Here is a 23962-nt window from a genome sequence, read left to right as displayed (position 1 = left end):
ATGGCGCGCCCCGACCAGTATTCTTTTAAGCATTTTATTATTTCGCGGATTAATTGAACGTAAAAAGCTTTCCATCGATTATCGACGATTAAAATCCGCGAGGGGGGCAGTGGAAGTTTCGTATTTAATTAACGCTTCTTTAAAGCCCAACCCGAAAGTGTTTTCCAATAATTTTCCTCTGTTTGAAGGCACGAGTTCCATTGCTTGATCCCTCTTCGCGCGGAGAACAAACTTAGAATATTGGATTCAGGGTGCAGCGTGAAAGTTCTTAAGCAAACATGCCAACGATTTCTTCTTTCGATTGCAGTGTTTGCACGATGAATAAACGATCGACTGAGAGCAGTGTCTTTTATCTATGACAAGAGAACCTTAGAGAGGAATCTAAAAAATTCTAAAATTTCCAGAAGTCTACTGGATCAAACGTCACTCTTCACAAACCACCCTCTTTTTATCATCAAATGCTCCAAAGATTCTCAAAAAAATTAAAATTCCTAACAATTGCAGTGGTCAGAACTGCTGAGTGGGTCCAGGTAACATAATTCCTAATCCCCAAAATTTGCAGAAGTTCAGCAGACTAAGGATCACCCTTCACAAACCTCTTCATCACCCCCAATGGACAGATACCCCAGAGATCCCCGAAAAATGACAATTCCTAATAATCGCAGTTACCAGAGTGTCAGAGTGGGTCAGCTAACATAATTCTCAATCCCACTGAATCTCAGCGGCGCTAAATAACAGCGAAGTCGGAAGTGGCTTCCAGAGGTAAGGAGGAAACATAAATATCCCTGGCGGAAAAATATCCTCTCGGTGCGGGGTGTATCGAGCATTTGTAAGCGAAAATACGACGACGAGACGGTGGAAGCAGCGCGTGCTCTCGCGGGAGAGGACATCGGCCAAGAAAAATGTTGTCGTAAAACCAGCCAGTAATGAACACGAGGCCACGGGAGAAGACAGGGGGAGAAAGGGCCCGGAACCGTGCTACTTTTTTCTGGTCCTCGTTGTCGCGTATATCGCGGCACGATATTATCCGTTTCCGATAAAAGCGTCCCCCAGGAGGACTATCCCTTTTATACTTTTTCCTTCGGCGTTGCGCACGGATTCGCTACGTTCGCCGCCTCCAGAGGTTCAATAACCTGATGCAACGTGGCTGGAAGTGTGACGTTTTGTTTGGGGCAGGAGTGTCTGGCCTGTACGCAGAGCTTGGAGATATTTGAATTATTATTCGATATTTATATGGATAGAAAAACATGTGAACATTTATTTTTTAACTAAATTAAAAGAGAAGTTTCTGTTCTTTCTTGATAAAAAATCGGTTACTAAAGATTCATCTTTTCTGTTTTATTAGAGAAGCTATATCTATGGTAAATTATTTTCTAGAGATATTTTTTAAAGAAAATTCTGAAAAGAGTATTATAATAGATTCTTTTCTTAAAGATAATTCTATAAAAAGTACTACTTATATTGTGATCATACAATTTTTCTTCTTCAATTTTTCGCCAACAGATAAAGCTTTTTTTCTCTCCCCATTTTTCTGTCAACAAGAATTCCCTCCTAAATTTGCCAAGTTTCTGCACCGTTTTCTAGCAAACGCGTGAATCCTCGGATGGCAAACATCCTCTAAGTACGCGGCACCTTATCGCGAGCAATATATTTCCAGTGCATTCCTGGAGAGAGGATCGTGAGACGGGGGTGTAGGGAAGGGTCACGGAGAGGGTTCGTGGGAAAGAAAGGAGACAGCGCGACAAACTCGGGTCTTTTGATGCCTGTTCGGTCTCCAATTTGCAAAATGAAACTACCTCTTCTCCTTTTCGCCAGGCCAATCGCGCGCGGCAGATGTAACCCGCGTGCTTTGAACGAACTTTCAGGGTTCTTCCGGAGGGCAACTGCCGCGGTGAAAGCGGCGACTTGTTTGCGCAAGCACGCGAGCCTCCTTTGTTGCAAAAACCGTGCCCCCGTGAAACGTTCCTGAATCGCGACAGAGGGACGCAGGGGTGCGGGGGTGGAGGGCGAGGTTCAGCATCGCGAAAGTGTCGGAGTCAAAAAGCAGCCCCGACGGAGACGACGGTTTTCAAGCTCTCAAAAGACCACGATCGTCTGCGAGATTAAAACTGGTGAAAAACGATTGCTGGATGTTGTTTATTTCAGGGGTGCACCCTGTCGCGAGGACAGCGATAATTCTTGCGACTTTTTGCGGTGGTTGGAAGCTCTGTTATATTGGACATCGAGACGTCTGCTGGGATGAGAGAATTTTCAGTGAATGGAAGAATAATTGAAGTGACGAGGTGAAGAACAGTACAAGTTCAAAGATAAGATTTTGAGATATTTCTGATTTTTCTGTGTCTGGTTTAAGCCTTATTCTACTTAGCTCTCTGTGCCTGACTTGGAGCTTATTCTACTGGGACTACTATGTCTGACTTGAGACTTATTCTACTGATTTCGCTGTGTCTGGCTTAAGCCTCATTCTTCTTACCTCTCTGTGTCTAACTTGAGACTTATTCTACTGATTTTGCTGTGTTTGGCTTAAGCCTCATTCTTCTTAGCTCTCTGTGTCTGACTTGGAGCTTATTCTACTGAAGTTACCATGTCTGACTTGGGACTTATTCTACTAGTATTACTGTGTCTGACTTAGAGCTTATTCCACTGGTTTTATTATGTCTGACTTGAAACATATTCTACTAACTTCACATAAGTTTTAGGTCTTTTAAGTGCAATTGATTACTGACTTCAGAACTTTCCCAAATACATATGATCTGATCGAGCAAGTGTCCTAATACTTTTAGAAAGGAGCGTACATGCCTTAATACACTTAAGCTCTCTGGAGTCCAGGTATACCTAATTCTGAGCTTACTTGAAACTAGCTAATTCTGGACTTCTACTGTCCAAGGGTTCCCTTGTCTGCTATAAGAGAAAAGAAAAAAACTCAGAATCTCTCTAATACAACCTCTGTTTCAGTCTCCACATTTAACCGATGCTATTCACTGCTGTTATAAAAGTGTAGAAACGAAACGAGAATATCAGCGGGCTATCTTGACAATGGACCCCCGACTCTTATCCACAGCAATGACCTAATCAAGACTGTTGGAAAAGATCCGACGTTACGGGAAGTCGTCGAACTTCAGGAAACCATAGCCATCAATTTCACTTCCTTTGGAACGATTCCCAGTAATGTCAATGGAAATGCTTCGTCCTGCAGTTACAACCACGATTTTTGCGAAGTCATTCGAGAACAGTGACCAATAACACAGTCGGAGTCTAGGGTGGAAGGGGCTTCGAAGCGACGTGAATATTCTGAATGGAAATGGTTCTCGAGGAAGTCGAGCGTATCTTTCAAATTGCAAACCGGGATATTTGTATCGCCTCAAAGAATATGGGTCACGTCGACTCGATTTTTTTCGTATCAAAGTTTTAGAGGGAAGAGAAATTTCAGACCGATGAAACTGATTTCTGGAGAAGAAATAGGGAAAGCTTTTTAAATTGAAAAGCTTTAGCTTGTAGAGTGAACCGTATGAGAACCTTTAGCTCGTCGAATGAACGATTTCTGGTGTTATTTTTGAAGATGAATATGTGCTTTAATTACTCGTTGATTGAGAGAATAAAAAAAGTTAAATAATTTAGAGGCACGCGGGGTTCGCAAAGGGAGATGCAAAAATATCCAATCAACGAGGACGAAATTTACTCTTATCGAGGGAATTGATTGCATGCAAGCTGCAATAGTGCACCATGCCTATACTGGAATATTTACCTGCTTTTCCTCACCTTCAATAAATCACAGATTTCACATTACAATACACTTTAATTTAAATGTTACTTTATAAGTATTTCAGTACTGACCAAAATTTCTCAACTCTCAAATTTCCCGAAAAAGAAAATCTATCTCAACAAACTGAAAATTTGATATTACACACATTAATCTAGCAGAGATCCCTTCTACAAAGCGCGATAAATCGCCGGAGGCTCGTTCCAAACGAAAAAGCTGATACTTTATCCCTTCGAATAGCATAAATAAATCACAAAGTGAAATGGAGACTGCGAGGTACGTGGATTAGTCGGCTAACAGGGAACAAAGCAGACATGAGGCTTCACTTCCGGACGATGGCAGAGGACACAAAGGAAACGATCCTCGGGCTCTCGCGTTGCCTTAATATTAAATGCCCGATCTAAATGGACAGCGATTCAGCCTCGTTAATTAACGAGCGTTCGTGTGTCTTGAGGCTGCAGCCGAGGAATCGATACGTCGGCCAGATGCTTCGTGTAGCTGCGTCCTATCAGCTAAATTGGATTGCAGCCGTGCATTCATCCGCCAGCCGATGCGGTTTCCGGAAAACAATAACCGCGACGTTCGCTGTGATAACTGGCCCGACCCGAGGGATAAAAATAATATCGTGGCCAGGCTCGTGACAATAACTGGCCAACTGCACCCTGGGCGCAGTTTCGGTCTGATATCTCCGAGATAAGATAGTCACTCGGGTTATACAATGTGTTTAGAGAAAAAGAGATATTTTCTTGAGACATCAAAATGATTAAAAAATTTGTGTGTATTATAATTGATAATATAGTGGTCGAAAAAATTATGGCATGCAAAAATTTTGGGCAAATATCAGCTAACTTTGACTGACGATAACTTCGCGAAAAATCGTCGTAGGATTATGTTCTTTTTTTTAAAGTACAGCCTGAAGTCTTGACTATAAGATACTGTACCCCAATTTTAAGTTTAGGGCAACTCAACTATTGCAGCGCTTTAAATCTGAAGGCATGTTTATCGTATTGAAAATTCCAAAGTTTGACGAAATGCACAGACTTCCTAGAATTTTTTTTTTAGGGATGCCGTTTGCAGGAGCGTAAAGCTCGATTCTTCCCCTTTCATTTAAAAAAAAGATCAAGTCGCTGCGATTTTTTTTCGCGAAGTTACAGCAGTTTAAAGTGACCCTTGCATTTTGATAGCACATGGGGTAGTGCTGATATTTAGCAAAAATGCAAGGTTTACTTTAAAGGACTGTAACTTTGCGAAAAAAAATCGCAGCGACTTGATCTTTTTTTTAACTTGAAGGGGAAAGTTCAATCTATATGGTACTGCAAACTGCATCTCCGAAAAAAATTTTAACGAGTCTCTATACTTTGTCAAACTTTGCAATTTATCGTATAGAAAACTACCAACTTTGACGAGATGCACAGGCTTAGAAAAATTTTTTTCGGAGCTGCCATTTCAAGGAGCATAAAATTTGATCCTTCTCCTTTAATTTAAAAAAAAGATCAAGTCGCTGCGTTTTTTTTTTCGCGAAGTTACAGCAGTTTAAAGTAACCCTTGCATTTTGATAGCACATGGGGTAGTGCTGATATTTGGCAAAAATGCAAGGGTTACTTTGAAGAGCTGTAACTTCGCGAAAAAAAATCGCAATGACTTGATTCTTTTTTTAAATTAAAGGGGAAGGTTCCTATTTCATGCTCCTGCAAACAGCACCCCTGAAAAAAATTCTAGGCAGTCCGTGCATTTCGTCAAACTTTTGAATATCCAATACGATAAACATGCCTTCATATTTAAGATGCTGCAATAGTAAAGGTTCAATAAACTTAAAATTAGGGTATAGTATCTTATAGTCAAGACTTTAAGCTATAATTTAAAAAAAAGATCATGATCCTACGATGATTTTTCGCTGAGTTATCCCCAATCAAAGTTAGCCGATTTTTGCCTAAAATTTTTCTACGCCATAATTTTTTTTACTAGTGTATATACTTTCTTAATTATAGTTATAGATACAGATATAAACTCCATTTTGTACAAAAATACTTTCCTCAAGAATCAGCAAGGAATGCCCCTCGAAATACCTATTACATATCCACCTACTCCAATTTCTTTCTAATCCAAAAGGCGAAACGAATTCCCACGATTACCACCCTAATCGGGGCGAGATTACACGCCTTCGAGACGCGATGAATCGCGTAATCCGATAATGCACTTCTATATTAGCCGAGTTCGATCGCGGGCCAGATGAAGGGAGGACGAATATGAAGATGAATCAGAGCTCCCGAGGCCGTCTCTCGCTCGGCGATCCATTTATGCGCCGATGTGTGCGCCCACATTTCACGGGGTGTTTCATTCAACGAAAAGCCATTACTGGCCTCGCTGGTGTATTCCTGTATTGCTTAGGAGGCACTGTATCAGGTGGGACGTCGGCATAGGGGCTGCTTACGGAGACCGAACACGACATCCCCTGAAAAATATTGCTGTCGAGATGCGATATTGCTTGCGACGTAGCTCCACCAGGAAACGAGCGGGATTAATGTTTTCAATTTGCAGCGAGATGGATGCTCAAATATGGACTGCGCTGCTGTGTTAATGTTAATGAGAGTTTGGAGCACGGAGATGATGGAGGTCGGGCTCATCAGAGGCTCTGAATTATTCTTTGGCTTGCAAAAGTTTCTGGAAATTGGAACGTGATTGGGTATTGTGCCGTGAGACATTCTGTGGGCCAGTTTGAGGAATTCTGCTACCTCTGAAAATAGAGGATTGTATATTTGGAATATATTTTAATGAGAAATTTTTAGGATTTAGAGAAATTTATGGGATTCCAGGTTTAATACTTAACTACTATTATTGGTCTTTGAGATATTTCCCTTCCTGTACGACTTATAAGCGAAGCAAGAACAAGTGATCTTCATTTCTTATTTGTCACTTCTATGTTAATAATACGACAATAAATTGACCCTTACGTGGATCAGAAAAATTTTCCTTCTACCCTATTTAAAGCCTCCAGCACTTTCAAACCAATCCAAAACTTCCCCAAACCTCAGACTCCAATTTTCTCGATCCACCCTCCAACACTTCAACCCTCAATCGTATTCACTTGTCCCTCCCCATCTCGTCCATAGTACAGAAAGACTGCTATCGATTGTCCCGCTAATCGTTGCAGCGTATGCATCAAAGGGGATGCGCGAGCGGTCTTTAATGAAAGGTAGAAGGAAAGAGTGAGCGCTTTTAATGGCGCAAGCAATAAATGCTGGCATTGCTTTGCTTAATGACGTCGAAGGGAGCGCTCTCTCTTCGGGCCAGCTGTTTTCTCGACTTCGCGGAACGCGAGGCTTCGTCCCGCGTGGCAGAGAGGCCATTTCGCTAATTAATGCAGTTTTAGTTGCGCGCTTAGGGCGAACGACGAGGCAACTGGCAGCCTCCTTCGTTCCACCATCCGAGGCAAAGGGTTTGCGACTTGCTTCCGCCTACACACTCGTTAGTTACCTGAATTCGCTGCGCGTATTCCCTCAGACTTCTATTCTGGCCTGTTTATCTTCCATTTCCTTGGCTAATGGCAGCCGGAAGACGCGTCGGCGGATCAAGCGTCGTCCCGATGCGAAACTGCGCCGCGCGACGAACGTCAAAATGGTTTAATTATCGCGCGAAAACCGAATGGCAATTTCGACGAAGACTCGCACAGGAAACTTTGCCTCTTTATAAGGCTTGTCGCTTTAGGAAACTTGCCGCGCCTTCTGAACTCTGGGCTGGGGGCGTGTCAAAGGATGCTAACTTGAGAGTAAATTGTATACTAGTGGGTGTAGTTGTGTAGTAACTGAGGGATAGAGTTACTGTAATTATATATTCTTTTTATAAATATTCCTAATTAAATAGCTATAGTGTGAGCTAAGGTAGGAATAAATCTCAGGAAAGAATTTAATTACTTGGCTTCACTTTTTCTTATAACTGGTTTAAGCCTGTTTATCTTTTCTGGATGAAAGTAGTAATATCAACCAGGTCTCAGACTAATAGAAAATTAATAATGACTTTGAAATTTTTCATCGATCTCGTTAAAATATAAAAAAGAACCTTTAAATACTATAACCTCTGATAAAGAATTTAGGAAAAAAGCCAAGGAAAGGAGGGACTGTATATCAACAGTATCTTATCATACCTTTGCTGCTAAAAGCAACCCTTAATGTCTGCCTGCGTCACAGGCAGCGGACTTCTATGCAAGCTATAACACTTAGGGCTTGCTATCAACGTTATTTCTGTCTCATGCACGATAACACCTACATATAGGCGCGTATAATAACTGAAGCGAAATAACTTCGCTACTCTGGACGTCATAAAAAAGTCTAGTAAACTGGAAGCTCCCTTAAGGGAGCACACATTGCCTCGCGCTGTTAGGGTGCAATGACACTCTGCCCTTCATTTCCCCTTGTACACAACCTTTATATCTGTGCAATGAGGCTGCAGGTCTTGTCTAAAATAATAGTGATTGAAACTGGACCTTGGGTAACTGTGAACAACTCAGACAGTATCTTCTCACTTATACTGAGTCTCAAGGTGTTCTCTAATCTAAAATCCTTTGAAATGTCTCGAAAAATGGTGAGGATGAAAATCGAGATCCAAGAATTCTGCGAAATTTTGAAATAAAATTTAGCTATAACTTATATTCACAAAATAAAATCCCAACTCAAAAAAATAATCAAGTACCAATTTCTCTCTTTTCAAACTAAACTCATTCTGTGGCTTACGATTGTCACTATCATCGCCTCACTGTCTTTCTACGCAATAAAAATACTCTGTTCATCCAAGTATTCGAGCACAAAAAGAGACTCTGAAAAAGATAGCCCGCAGCATTTTCCAATTCGCGGATCAAACGAAGCCTCCCGCGAGCAATTAATCGGGCGAGGTTCATCGCGGAATTAGGGTGTCGCGCGAACATTGTTTCTTTCGAGCCTCGACAAGGCTGTTCTTTGTGACAGTCGCGGGAGACACAGGCAACGACGATAATTAATCTCATTAGCGAGGAACGACGAGAGGATTCGCGGACTAATGAGATGCCAGCGCACGATCTTGGCCCTCGCGCAAGCGACGACACGCGTTCCACCGATATTTTCCTTTCGCGCCTCTTTGATGCGACCCAGACCACCCCCTTCACCACACGCACCCCTTTTTTTAACGAGCACCACGACGCGCCGCTCACTTTGCCGCGAAGTTACGTAATTCTCGTCTTCTCTCTGCTTTCTTCGCTCTCATCGACCGCGAGAGAAACTTTTAATTAGTTTTTCGCGAATAATCGTTCGGACACTTCCTCCCTGACGTTCTCTGAACAGACTTCTGAGGAGGGTGAAGGGTGGAGGGTGGAGGGTGGAGGGAGGAGAACGAGACATTTTGTTACGCAATTTTTTGGGGAATTTTATACAAGTTCGTTCGATTCTTCTTTCTGTAATGATATAAAAAAGTTTGTTAGAATTATATTGTAGGTATGCCTACTTTAGAAGAAAGCTAAGAAGTCTGCAGAATGGATTTCCAGAGAGAGATGTGAGAAATAAGAGTGGTAAGAATAATAAAAAATAAAGAGAACTCACAGTGAAAACCCACAGAGAAAATGAATTACAAATAGACGATTTGTACCATGTCACTATATTTTTCAAATTAAATAGTACATACACATTGTACAATAATTCAAAAATCATATAGAAAATCAAGAGAATTTTTCTAAATAATCTTCCAGTTATCATAAAATATTAATTTAAAAAATACTGTGACATACCACAAATTCACCATTACTTCAGTAGAAATGCATCTTAACAGACCACTTGAACGCATGCACCTTTCACAAAAAGTCTCCCTGCCTCTGCCCATCTTCATCATCGATCCCCTTTGTCAGCAATCTCGCAACTACGATCCTCGGAGCCACCCAATTTCTGAAGGCATTTCCATCTGATTTTCAAGATAAAAACGCTATCGTTCGTTCCACCCCGACTGGTGCCTCCACCTGTATACAACAATCACTGCACCTGATCAGAAATGCCCCCGTAGACTTAACAGAGTCCTTTCACCTCCTTTCTCCCAGAGATCATTCTCTCTTCCTCCCTCCCTTTCTATCGGCGTTCAGGACCCGTTCTGCATCCCGTGGAAGCAAAATTCACTTGGCTGGAAGTTGCTGCATGAATGAGAATCGACGGTCGAAGAGCGAGGAACGCAGAAGGAGCGCAAAGAAAGAAAAAGGAGACAGCCATCGACGGAGGGAGCAGGGCGAGGAGAGGGAGGGTAGAGAAAGGGTAGGAGAAAATAGCGGAAAGGACACGGAGGCGGCCCAGCTCCTTTTTCCATTTATTTTTACCGCCGCCATGGCCCTCGCCCGCTTTCCTCTCCCTTGACGAGGAATTTCGCATTTCTTCGGCCCTCGGAACGCGTCCTCGCAGACGACGTATATGTATAGGGCGAGACGATAACTATTGCCCTCTGAAATTACCGAGTCCTTTATTTCTACCGCGAAAATTGCTTGGACCGAGCGTGAATGCCATCCAGGCGAGCGTCATTCCTTTCCCTCGTTTTTTCCCTTAATTTCTTAACGACGTGATTGTAATCAGGGGAGAGTGGGGCTGAGATGCTTCGCTGTGGGGTGGGTGGAGGCGAGCTGGAGTTTCGCGAGGTGTTAATTTATGGACGTCGAAGAAAAGACGAGAAGAACTTTTTCTCGGTATTTAAATTTTTAAATATCTTTTAAATATTCGAAATATTTAAATATCATAGAATTTTAGAAACCTAGAATCACCTTCAAATAACTCTCATATATTAAGGTTCATATTAACACTTGAAGCACGAGTCACTAATTTTACAATCTCCTTTTCTGAACACTGTTACCTTGATATCTCTGTGATTGTAAGAAGCAAAATTTATGTAATATTTACAAAAAATTCGAGTTATCCTTTTAGAAAGAAAAAAGCACATTAAAAAAATTGTCAAGAAGATATAGGTGTACAAAAACTTCATGAAATTTAAACTACATTTTCATATATAACTCTTCTCCAAAAATACTTTGCAAAATAAGCTCTATTATGCATCAAAATGACCCTGTATTCGTCTCCCGCGTCCACTGAAAACCATTCTCCTTCGAAAGATTAAAGAAAACGCTTGTTTATCACCTCGCCAGTTCTCCCCACTATTCCTCCACTTTGCGAGTTAATCAGGCTGTCATCTGAGCGGCTCATATCACAGTCAAAGCGCCAGGTCTCGTATCTCGGTGCAGCCAACATCCCTTTGCCACCCTGAACACGTGTACAAACTCGACGCAGAGCGACACAGAGCACAGAATCATTTCCAGAACAGTCTCCACCCTGTACAGAGCAAAGGCGACAATACCCGCGGCAGTGTTTCACCCCTCGCAGACCCCGCGTGCAACCTGTCGAAACTACCCCCGAACCACGTTCCCCCGTGTCGAGGCTTCCGAAGGGACGCGCGTGAATGCACTTCGCCAGCGAAATATTCTCCTCTTCTCCGCGCGAATTTATCGGCGCGACGACGGCGTTAAGCCCCTTTCACGCGGAAAGCGGATTTCTTGTCATCTTCGCCAGCTGGCGGAACCCCTTTCTCGTCCTGGTTCGAAAGAGTCACACCCCTCGCGATCCGCGTCTCGAGATTTAGGGGGAAAGTTTCGGAGTAAGTGCGCTCTCGTCGCCGACGGGGGTGGAAAAGACGTGGCAAATTCGTTTTTAGGGAGCACAATGTGCATTAAACGGTCGAGCTCCTTTTCCACGAAGGAGGTGTGAGGTCTGATTGCTGGGTTGATAACTAGCTTCTATTGTAAGTAGGTATGGTTTCGAGGAGTGGAGTTGAAGTGAGGTTCAAGAATTTTAAAGTTCATTTTTTGGGGCGGGGTCCTGTGAATGTTCGTGAACATGAGTATGATAATCCTAGATAATTATTTTAGTGATGAATGAGAATCTGCGGTAAAGTTACTGAATCTCTAATTCTAGTGATTTCTTTCTGAAAAGGTTTTCGAGGAAATGCAAGAATACGAAGTTATTTAAACATATTGTAGCTTTTGAAAATGTAAGATTCTATCACATCAAATTCATGCAATCACCCTATATATTATATATTTATATGATAGCATTTTACAAATTTTCGAAAGACATTTTGCAAGACTCCAATGTTCACCACTCGCGAGTAAAATAGATGAGGTCATAAATAAAGCTCTGGTGCAATAACGCGTGAGCGATCTGACTCGACGAGGAAGATTTATATCGCGGGGCGTAAGTACCAGCTTGTTTCCAAATAGTTCCGAACCTTTTATCTATCGAAGATCGATGGTAACGAAAGGGGTGACTAACCCCCTGGAACAAGAGAGGCTGAGAACTCTCGGGAAGAGAACTCTCGTGTAACGTCTTGATTAAGTAGTGGTTTACACCCTCCAGCGTGTAAGGGCTGCCCTCGTAAAACAACCTCGCCCCCCTGCGATTCTACTTGACGCGTTAAATGCCTCGTGTACGACAAAAACACGCGATTTATGATCCTGTGGACAACAAATGGCCACTGAACAAATTCATTGGCTTTCGACTGTAGAAAAACAAATAGAGGAGGAGTTTATTGTTGCTGCAATTGAAATTGAAATTTTGAATTTCAATTGTGTTTTTTTTTCCGCTGTCGTTTGTAGGAAGATTTCTGTGTTATTTGATAGACAGTATTCGCGACTAAATTCAGTGCTAAAATTTTCTAACGAAACAGAGTATTCAGGCTTCCAATCTGAAAGGAACTTCGCGAAACTTCCAACGTGAATAACGTTGCCTCGAAAGGCACTTGTGCAGACAAATTATAAAACCATGTTCAAAAGGACAAAAGATTTTGCATGAAAAATTTTTATCAAAGCTAACCCAATATTTCCCTAGGACGCTTAAAATATTCACTGTCCCGTTAATACGTCCAGGAATTAAATTCTCCATATTCCTCGAGAAAAATGGAAAATATCTGGGATCTAAATCTCGCAGAGAATACACAAGTTATTAATTTTAATCGTGCAAACGTTGCCAGGCTAGCGTAAAAAGAGATTGAAATTCAACTTCCTTTCACCGTGTTCTCTGTTACTGTTTCGCAAAAAAATTCCTATTCATGGAAGCGCTGAACTGTGACGAGCTACATGGATGCAGATTACACCGTCGAGGGGGCTTTTTCCTGCTCCAACTGCATTTGTTTCGCGCGAAAAGATAATCCCGAGTGTCGGGGAAGCGTCTTGATAAACCTGCGCTCCTTATCCTTATCAGTCATGAATACAAATGGACCAATTCGAAGTGAAAGCATGGGAAATGCGTTCGCTATCAAAAGATTATCCCTGCACATTTTTTCTTGCTGGATCGCGTCTAGATAGTCAGTAAGACGGAAAATTGCATTGCATTAAAATGAAGGAGCACTTTTCGTAAGTATTGTACTTATCTCGAAATAAATTTTAGATACTAAAAGTGCCTGAAGAATACACAAGAAGTACTCTGAAAAATTAATCAATAGATAACCGTGCAATACCTGCGCAGTATTTGAGTAGTACCTGGGTTGTAACCAGGAGGTATTTCGGTAGTGTCTGAGTAGTACATAAGAAGTACCTGAAATACGCCTAAAAGTATCTCAGATGTACCTAAAAAGTACCTTATGGGTACCTGAGTAGTACTTGAGAGGTACCTGACATATACCTAAAAGTACCTGAGGTGCATCTGAGGTGTGCCTGAAAAGTACCTGAGGGGTACCTAAATGATACCTAAAAGGTACCTGACATGTACCTAAAAGTACCTGAGACGTATCTGAGGTGTGCCTGAAACGTACCTGAGGGGTACCTAAATGATATCTAAAAGGTACCTGACATGTACCTAAAAAGCACCTCAGAAGTGCCTGAAAACTACCTATAAAACTATATTTCCACAAAACGTGGCTCCCTCACACTAACACTGTTACCTCAAATTACTCAATAAATCACTAAAAGATCCCCTAAATGTAGAAATATTTTCCCAATCCGCCATTCTCTAATATTCCCCCATTAAAACAGCAAAACTGCGACTGCATGTAGCCAAATAACTGGCGCACCTCTGACGCCCCATTTGTCAGATCCAAACTCGAGTGTAGGACTAACAGGGAACTATTCGCCAGTCCCGATAAGTTTATCCGCCCTAAAGCATCGACCTGCCACAGCGGGCGTCCAAAACAAATTTCGGCCTCGGTCCAGTTTAATTTCCACCCGGACACTGACAAACTTTATCGTCGCGCTAATTACGCGCGTCGTAGCTCATGTTTATTAATGTTGACTTGCGCAAGGGTGGCGGGTGTTTATGGATCCGCGGCGTGTAAACGTTCGCGGTCGCGTGATAATGACTGGATCCGCGTATTTACGAACGAGGGATCCCAGAATTCACTCGCGAAATTTCTGCTATCGAGGGGCACCGAGCCCGCAATAACCCGACGATTGATACCGTTCCGGATATTGCTATTCGACACATCAGGCCTCGACAAGTCGACAGACCCGCCGTGGACGATGCAACCCCTCTGCCACCTGCGGGTGACAGTGACCGATGAAGTTAGAAAATTTCTCTGCCACGATCAAGAAGTCCCCTGATATCGAGCAAGTATCGACAAATTCAATCACGATGCAATCTTGGACCACGGTTTTGCTACATCGAAACTGTGCCCATAAGGGATGCTGGGGGTTCCAAGAAAACAGCGAACCTTGACTTATTCTTAAACTGTAGAAACCTTATTGTATAAGCAATTAGTGTAATTAAATTAAAGATTGTTATGTAGAAAGCAAAAAGTCTCATGATTTCTTTGGAAAAAATTCCCAGAAAGGTTCCTGTTTTTCGGCCTCTCAACTAGAAGCCCCCTTAATCGTAATGTCTACTCTGCTTCTAATATTTTAAATGCATAAAAGTCCACAGTCTAGTTACAACTCTCCCCAGTACAAGATACCTCACAAAGTGAACCCATCAGTTTTGACTGATGGAGCTGGTCCAACCTCCCTGAACTCCACTTGCTATTCAACGCAGATGCTCACGGTTTCCAAGCGTCCAGTCGCGTCAGTGGACTAAAGTCTCTGCTGGTCGTTTGTCTCGAGATGAAGATCACGTTCCTCGAGACGGTCGAATCGCAGAATAGAAGCGAGATAGGAGGAACACAGCAATTTGCAGCGTGCTTCTCGCCCGGAGGGAAATCACCGAGGGCTTGTGTACGCGTTACGCGCGTTTCGAAGGGGATGATAATGTTGCATGGCACAGCAACACGGGGTAGGTGTTAATAGCTCGAAGGTGGATAGAACCGACGTGAACACGCCGCTTAATATGATTGACAGCCCGAATGAGTAATTAACAGCCGAGTCGCTTTCACGTGCAGCAAGCACCGCAGCATATTTGCCGCGGCACAGACTCAATAACACGGTTAGCCAGAGTTTGATTGCTCTAACAGACATTTTGGGAGCGTTGGTAAACGTTCCTGGCGACGACTATCGATAAGTTCCCGCGGTATGCTGCTAAATATCCGCTAAAGAAAGTTGCGAGACGGAGGAACTAATTGGCTGACTACGATGGAATTTCATTTAACTTTGCGAAAGTGTGGCTGGTGTTTGATGCTCTCTAACCTTTGATGGACTATGATTATAAAATGTAGTATTGTTAATAAAATAGCAGTCTAAGAGAGAACCTCTTCTTTATACTGGATACATTTTTCTGAAACTACTTTGAAGCTAGTAATTCTCAAGGACTAGTTAGGCTCCTAGAACTTCCTAGACCTAGTCTACTTAATTTTTCAAGTAGAATTATATGAAATTTTCTTACCCCTTTTTTATGTATCGTTTACGCCAGAAAACTGTGCTATAGAAATAAATCTCCTCGCTCTAGCCCCACGAAATTAGCGCATGACCCAGAAAATCAATGACAGAAATCACGAAGTGAATTTCCTCCCTGAACAAAAGCATCCCTCGCTGGTGGAGGCTGTTCTCGAGGCAGACTGGCCTTTTAGCCCGTTTAAGCAGGCGTAACACAGACTCACGCCCTTAACCTGAATTTTTCTCGCAATTACCTTTTAGGCTGCAGGTCGATACGGAACCGGAAAGGGTTCTGGCGTGATTGGTCACGGCCAGCAGCAAAGGTGTGGCCGTGATGAAGCTCCTCGACTTCGGCACGAACTCCTTCTGCACCGCGTAGCTACGCGTGCGTCGCCGAAAAATCGGCGAGTCGAGGAAGCTGTCGTCGTACTGCGGCATTTTACCAGGGTATCCCGAGAGGCCACGGTCGATTCTCGAAACGCTGGGCTCGACACGAGCGTATTTTACGGTCGTCCAGGATCCCCATGGGTCTTTCAGGTCCTACGTACATGATGCACTCTCACCGAAATTAATCACAGTTTTATGTTCACTGAGTCGATGGTTTTTTGAGAGACTGTTCTTACTGATGCACTTGTACCATTGTCATTGGATGGCGTGAGGAGTTGCTTCTTTGGTTAACTTATGGCTTCATTTAGGAATTTATTTAGAGTTATATACCTGTAACCATGCTATAGGATTATTGTGTTCTTGAGTTTGTAGAATTTTTTACCTACTGTCTGGGTATCTCGTGTGTCACTGTATTTCTTTGTACAACTATCATTAGAAACATCGATACCTATTTCATGGTTATTGTAATATTGAAGTGGGAATGGGAAAGGCTGTAAAGCGAGACTAAAGTTGAAAGAAACTTCCTGATTAATCATTTCGAGCAGTGTACTATCGTGTAGAAAGTTTCCAATTCCCTAGCATAGTTAGCCAGTGACGAATAAACGTTTCCACGCATGATCAACTTCGAGCAGAGAGAAGGTAAAACATTGATGCATTTTACAGTGTTTTCCACGGTGCACGTGGTAAGAGGTATCAGATGATACCCAAGGCTAACGTTGGCCAGCATCTAGAAACGTGGCTCGTTTCTTAAGCTCGATACAGGACGCGACCTAAAGTGCACGTGATCTCACATACGGTATATTTAGCGAGCGATTACCGTTTCATGGCTGTAAACAGATAACGCTGGTTGACAGTGTTGCACTATTTGCTGAACTTTAGTTCCTCGCTGACTAACCGGTTCCCGCGTAATTAATGATACGTGATATAATTATGATAGCGCGTGACGGGTGAAATAATGAACGATCACTTTGAGGCAGTTTGCGCGACACCGAGCATTAAATTTGCACCTCCACTGTTCCCTTTTTCCCTGAAGAGGGGATAATGGGATTAGAACAATTATATAATAGAAGCAACAAAAATCTTTTATTACATAATCCACTGTTTTATATTATCCAAGTCGGTGTATGACTGTCTGAATAGCTTGAAGTAATTTATTTCATGAAATGTAATTATTTTCATGGACACTTGCTTTCGATAAATTTGTCGATTTTATTCAAGTGGTTTTTTTATTGTACTTTTGTTATTAGTTTGAATAAAATGGTCACAGGTACGATTTAAATTGTGGGATTACAAATGCAAAAGGCATAAGTAGTTGAATATTATAGATGAAGCTGAACCGATGATAGTACGCCTAAATATACGCTCGATGATACATTTAGCGGCCTCGAGTACTACGCTAAAGTAGAGTACCGAGGAGCACTCAGTTTCCAGGATGTCTATTTTAACGAGATAGACATTCCTTTACGATTTCTGCAGCTTCCGTATATTTTATGTAACTTCGTGAATACTGTAATTCAGACTTTCAAGTGATGGCGAGTACTTAATTAATTTTCTCACGAATTCTCAGTCAGTTCGACCTCTGGCCCCTTCATAGATTCTTAGGAAAACACAGAAATTAGATCTTGTAAATTTTAACCCCTTTATAGCTACTGTACATTAAAGAATATTGCAAGTGATGTTGGAAATATTAATTTTGCATAATTTGAATAAAAAATAGTGGTATTAAGACTCAAATGAAAATAATAAAGTCATCTCGTTTTCATTATGAAGTGATTCAGTATTTTGAAAAAATGCGTGCTCTGCATCCAAGTGCAGCTATAAAGAGGTTAAAAGTGTCGATGAGTCTTCTGTATTCCAAGAATGTTTACAGATATTTCCCACTGCCAACTTGTCATAGATCGAATTAGAAATATAAGGCTCATTGATACTCTAACAACGCCAGAACTTAACATCCTTGGAAATGATTTAATACCAGCGTGAATGAAAGTATCTTGTAATAAAAGTATCTTTACTTCCAAGTGATCCATTTTTCGTGATACTGAATAGCAATTCTAAAACAAGAATTTTAATACAAATTCTGCTGTAATTAACACGTTGATTGCCGCGTTTCCCTCGTCAGAGGTTCTATCAGAATTTGCACAGTAATTAAAAATTTGTACTTCTATTTCAGATTCTATGAATATTTATTAATTTGATCCCTGACCGCATAAATTAATGTTATAACTATCATTTCATCACCGTTGGTACAAGAGGGTTTTAACGAAACTGCTTCATACAATTGATTCTCATAAACTGAATAAAATTTTAATTTCTTTTCCAAAGAAACTTCATCATAAAATCTCTCTTCTCATCGATTACAAATTGTTTCCAATTCCAGCTTCAAGCTCCATTGAATCTTAAACAGAATTCAGTCAATATCGATTGTTTCAAAATTCACAAGAAATCTCGAACGAAACTGCGCCCCATCAGAGTACAAAGGAAACTAATAACATGCTTTAACAAGAACTCGATATCACGAAGAAAGGGAAGAGAAGAGAGGAGGGGGTTAATCCAATTTAGCCGGGTCCATTCGATGATAAAAATGCATCGACCGATCTGAGACACGTCGAAGGAGTCCCGTGGGCTCTCAGAAGGTTCCATCGGTTCGTACGACAAACGATCCACGATTACTGGAGCGAAAAGTCCAGCAGCTTCTCCTAGGCCGCCTACCGCGGTTCTACACGTCGCTTTTACTATTTTCTGACCGATGTGTATAATTCGATACGAGTCCAGGAGGTCAATCGTGTAACTCGTTCCACGCTGGGCTGAGCACAAGCGTTCGGTTTTTCTGGCTTGCTAGCTCGCCCCCACGAAATTATCGAGTTTTCTGGAAATATTTATACAGGCTCGCCACCCGTGACTCGGAGCCTTTGACAAAGAAATGGAACGAGGCTTGCTCGCCTGGACCATGGAGCGTAAAACCGAAGGCGATACAGAATGATCGTGAAAGGTGGGCCTCGAGTGACTTGGGGCTTTCCTGATATCAGCTAGTCGCTATCTACCTTTCTACCTTACCTAAACCGAAATTTCAAAATTCTAAAATATTGAAACAAGTATATGAAATTATGAAATAAAAGATCATTGATTAATCTCAATCTTCTTTTTTAAATAGAAGAATATTCTCCTTGAACCTTTGTCAGTTAAAGTAAGCACAGAAAACTTTCTCCAATTCTGATAAAATTGAGAATGAATAATAAGTGTTAACTAGCCCACTAGATAGGAATAAATTATTACGACGTTATTACAACAAAATCGCTACGATGTGCCTACACACTTTATTTAGTATGCCTCGACGGCCTTGTAATCATGCAGATCCACGGGAATTTCGTCGGTCGCCCGAGATTTTCTGATTAATAATAATTAGCATTGATGAACTTGCGACCCAGTTACGCTTCACTTCCTGTCGCGCCCAAGGCGCTTCATTATTTTCGGAGTTCGATGGACCGCTACGATTTAAGGAGCAATTTACTCGTACCCTTTACCTCGGTATTCAACGTCAAAAAGTCGATAATATGAGATTGCTCGAACGCTTAGAAAAATCTAATTGGTCTACCATTGAGATAATTCAAGTAGTCGTATGTGAATTCTGAATGAAATTAAGCTGCATTAAATTGTTTGGACAAATCTGATCATTTAAATGAAATGAACATTAGTCCAGGATAAATTTAAAAATCTATAGAATTTCGAATTTTCAAATTTTCAAATTTTCAAATTTTCAAATTTTCAAATTTTCAAATTTTCAAATTTCCAAATTTTCAAATTTTCAAATATTTCAAATATTCAAATTTTCAAATATTCAAAGTCTTTTGACTTATATTAATTTCTGGATTCTAACTTCAGAAGTACTTGTGTGTACTTAGTACAGTATTAACTATCGCAAAGGCGATCTCTCGATGAACCGAATGTTCAGCTCAGCTTAATGAACTAGAGATTTTCCTGGAACAGCCAGCAAACTGTTTCAAGCATTTGTACGTCGAAAGTGATCATGTTTTTCACCGTCGAAGCTCGAGAAAGATAGACGAGAGCTCGTCAACATTAACGCGGTCGGTGGAAATGAATCGTGACGTAGCGCACGACTTCACCTCCGAAAATAAATTGAACGGGCACTGTGTAAAATTTTATCACCGTCTGCCTATTGCTTGTTTTTTTCCGTTTCTGTTTCCTGCTTTCCCCTCTTCCTCTTTTGAACGTATTCACATCGTGTAATTCTCCACGGGGAAAATAATTACGATACACCCTGCCATCGTCCAGAAATTTAATACCAAACATCGCAGAGCGAATACAGCGCGTAACAAATGTGGAAAAAAATAGCAGGCAAAAATATGCTGCAGAATGCTCGCGTAATTCAACTCCATGGGGTCCTGGGGAATGACAAAATATTTAATAAAAGCAAAAATCTTAATTAAATGTCACGTTGTTCGCTTTTGCATTTCCTGTACCCTACAGGTTTCAGGTGAAACCAAATACTGTGATGCAGTTTGTGAAGCAAATATACAGGAATTGTTTTTCATATTTTCAATAACATTACATGAGGGGGAAAATCGAATTAAATATCGTCTGTATGGCAAAATTAATTTTGTGCATTTCTGCAACATGTGGTAAAAATGCAACTGTTAGCAGAAAGTGCGCAGAATTTTATAAAACGTTAATCAGTGTGCGGTGAAGTAGAGATCTGCGAGTAGTAATTTCATGTTTCAAATGACAATTGCATACTCTTCAAACTATTTCACGAATTTACAGTACCGCAAAAATTGAAGCAATTTAGTGAAGTTAATAAGGAGCTGCAGAAAACTTAATGCGTTCCGCTGGCATAAAATTTAATCAATAAAATCACCTCTCTTACTAATATAAGCATTTTCAGAGGAAGTAAAAATGAACTCGACGAGAGAAAGAAAATAAATGAACCGAGGGATGAAATTTCAAAGAAAATATCAAAGGGTTTACATTTTTCATAAAAATTAATTAGAACAGGTAATCACAAAATGACTTCCAAGCGAATTACGTTTTTATTTTCTGTCGCATTGCAAAGTTCCAATTTTCCACGCACTTTGTCAGGAAAATTCCAATATCTGAACGCTTTAATTCTTTCAGAGCTACCACGCGACGTTTCAATTTTCCGCGCAAAGTGCACGTGAATTTAATCGCGAAAAATCCGTCGCGCGCGGCTCGAATGCATCGACTCGCTTCTACTCCGCTAATTAATCGGGCCTTGATCGTTTATTACGCAGCATCTACGTTCCGTTTGCTCCAGATCGGCTGGCGTGTCGCGATCTAGGTCGCTGGGAGCATCGTCGAGGATCTTTTAATCTCTTCTTTGCGGAAAAGAACGATCAATAGGGAGAAACGGAAGACTACGGTCGCGCGGAGCACATCTGAGAATCTCTCGACTTAGTTAGACGACTGCCTCTAGTGATACTCGTTAATCTTAATATTTCCTCCTATATGGGGATCGTGGATGCTATTGGATTTGTAATGGAAATTTTTGCCCTCGATAGAAGTACATTCAGTCTACAGAGAAATTTGTATTAATAATAATTAAGTATCTACTATGCGAGTTATCTATGTTTTTCTTTAGAATTTAGAATATTTCATAATTGAATTATGTAAGTACTAATTATTGCAGTTTAATATCAAGACACTTTTATTCATCGCTCATTTCCTAACCTCATCGCTTATTCTATTATTCTGTTCACAATCATTAGCGGAAAATTGTGGATCATAATTGATCGTAATGGGTCGATAATTAGTGCAACAGCATCGAACCAGTCGGTGCTGTGTATTACTCGATTGTACACGTGCTCATTAAGCGTGTTTAAAAACAGTACCGTCAGTATCTCGAATCTAGTTTTAAGACACTTGCTGCGTGGCTTCCTCGTTACGTATTCATGTTGAAAATGATATCCCGCACTTTGTATACGAGTACACGCTATACATAGAGCTAGTCCACCTGCGATAAATCACTGTCTGAAGCGCCTGGACACTTTCAATGTAACTGTACACGGATACTCTCGATTTTCAACGTCACTGACTGTGAGCTACCATGGGAAATCGAAGAATGAAGCAACTTTCAAAGTAACTCGATGCAAATCGTTTGACTTGAATCATTAACTAAATTCAATTACCAGTATTAGATTAGTAGTTGTTTTCAATTATTACTAAGCCAAAGTAACAAAAAAGACTGATCTTTTTATAATTTTTATAGAAATAAGTATCTATGTTAACCATTAGTAGAATAATTAAATCATAGATCATTCACTTTCAATGTAACTCAATGCACATTCTACCGTGATTTTCGAAATCGGCCTACATCTTCCCGACGAACGATCTATGCTAGAAACTGACGAAGCTCCATTTGCACCGTAATTCGATGCAAATCCTTCACAATCGATCTCAGAAGTCACCAGTCGAATCCCTGCAAACGAGCACAGTAAATGTGCTCAGGATGGATCACAGTAAATTGGAAACCGAGACTTTCCCATGTAACTTGACGCAAGCATTGCAAATCGTCTACCTTCGATCTTTGGCCCCATCGATCTTTTACAAAGTAGAGTCTGCATCTACCATGAGTAGAAATCTCGGAGTACTGAAGAACTCCTTGTTCCAACACAAAGTAGATACAGATACGATCGTCAAAATGAGGAAGAGAAACTTCTCTTCCAATCTTTCGAAATGGATCTTTGGGTTCAAGTCTATCGATCTTCCATGCATTCAATTATCACGCGAGACCCAAGTAACTAAGTACAGCAAAGTGTATTTTCATTACAACTCGAATACCTAGAAAATAAGTTTAATTTCTGGAATAATAAATTCGCGATAAACTACTACTATATAAGTAGACCATAAATCGAGTCCCTCAGTCTCCAATAAACAACTTTTCCTTGGCCTACACTGTCACTTACACCCATTTCCCCTAAGGCTACACTGAGCCACTAGTAGCTACCAAGCTCCCAAACAATGTCCCTCATCATAAACTCCTCAATTCCACGCAAACCACTTCTCACTACACACTGTCACTCACACACCTCTAATCCACCCTCGACACCAACCCACGAGTCACCCTTAAACCGTTTTCTTTACCACAAACTCAGCACTGAATCTTAACCCACCACTCCAAGTGTCTTCTTCGTAATCACAACCCTGAACCACGACACCAAAATCGAGCAGTCAGAGTCTCTCTGACCCGATGCTCGCCACTGAACCCACTGTCCACGCTCAGACACAATCACCCACAGATCCCCGCGATCCAAAACGCAAGAACGTTACATCGCTCGCGTAGAAGCCTAACAGAACGACGCCTAGTCGCGCTGGTGTCCGTCTACGGAGGCCTAGCGGCGCGAATCTGGTCCACTTGGATCGGGTTCCCAGCAAGTTCGTCTTCCGACGTAGGCGACTTGCTCGCGGATCGGCGGCGAACTGTCGTCGCTGGTGGACCGTCCGCTGGCAGGATCGCCCGGTGATATCTGTGACTTTGGCCGGGAAAGAAGGTGGCTTGTCTATTTTAACGGGTCAGAGAGAGGAGCAGGCCAGCAAAAGTCTGCCGCGAGGGAAGGAGGTGATACAAAAGAGGGGGAGGGAGAGACCTGGGGACGAAGAGGGACGCGGTGAGAGGGTTCACGGTGAAGAGGGACAAAAGATCTCGCGCAGAGCCTGACTCTTACGTCTATTCTTTATTTCGACGAGGAGAGACGGAGAGCGACGAGGGGATCCATGGGCAAGCGCAATTTATTTGCAGACCCTTGCAGCACTGTGTCACCGCGACGACTAAAAGAACAATGCTCTTTCTTGGCTTCTTACTCCCTTCCCTAGGTAGCTTCTCCAACGATGCAACGAGCATTGTCATTGCCATGGCAAATCGGATTGGCTCGCGTGAGAAAAACACGGAAGGGAGGCTGCTTCCCTCCTACTATCATTGTGGACGCTTTTCGGGGTCTTCTGGGAGACACTAGGTCAGGGTCATGCGAGGCTTTGTTGGGGAGGCGCGGGTCACGGGTGCCAAGCTCTTA

General features: G+C 41.7%; 2 protein-coding genes across 6 annotated transcripts in view; one reads left to right on the top strand and one right to left on the bottom strand.

Annotated features, from left to right (window-relative positions):
- Positions 1-23962, bottom strand: part of C3g (C3G guanyl-nucleotide exchange factor) — a 65957-nt gene that overhangs the window by 34945 nt on the left and 7050 nt on the right. For 4 of the 5 annotated variants that reach the window (XM_076376015.1, XM_076376017.1, XM_076376018.1 and 1 more), the window contains exon 1: positions 15788-16105. The exons of the other annotated variant lie outside the window; for it this stretch is intronic. In XM_076376015.1, the coding sequence (XP_076232130.1) occupies positions 15788-15971 (184 nt within the window). In that variant the 5' untranslated portion in view covers positions 15972-16105. Of the gene's footprint in view, positions 1-15787; positions 16106-23962 lie in introns of those variants that run through there. 5 annotated transcript variants of the gene reach the window in all.
- Positions 21650-22797, top strand: LOC143178165 (uncharacterized). The gene is made up of 2 exons (XM_076376681.1): positions 21650-22031; positions 22162-22797. Exon 2 carries the CDS (start codon positions 22327-22329, stop codon positions 22735-22737), a length of 411 nt encoding a protein of 136 aa, XP_076232796.1. The 5' UTR covers positions 21650-22031; positions 22162-22326; the 3' UTR covers positions 22738-22797.

Source organism: Calliopsis andreniformis, chromosome 4, assembly GCF_051401765.1.
Source record: "Calliopsis andreniformis isolate RMS-2024a chromosome 4, iyCalAndr_principal, whole genome shotgun sequence".
NCBI classification, from domain to species: Eukaryota; Metazoa; Arthropoda; class Insecta; order Hymenoptera; family Andrenidae; genus Calliopsis; species Calliopsis andreniformis.
Note: the sequence above shows the minus strand (reverse complement) of the source record. Positions and strands in the feature narration are given on the sequence as shown.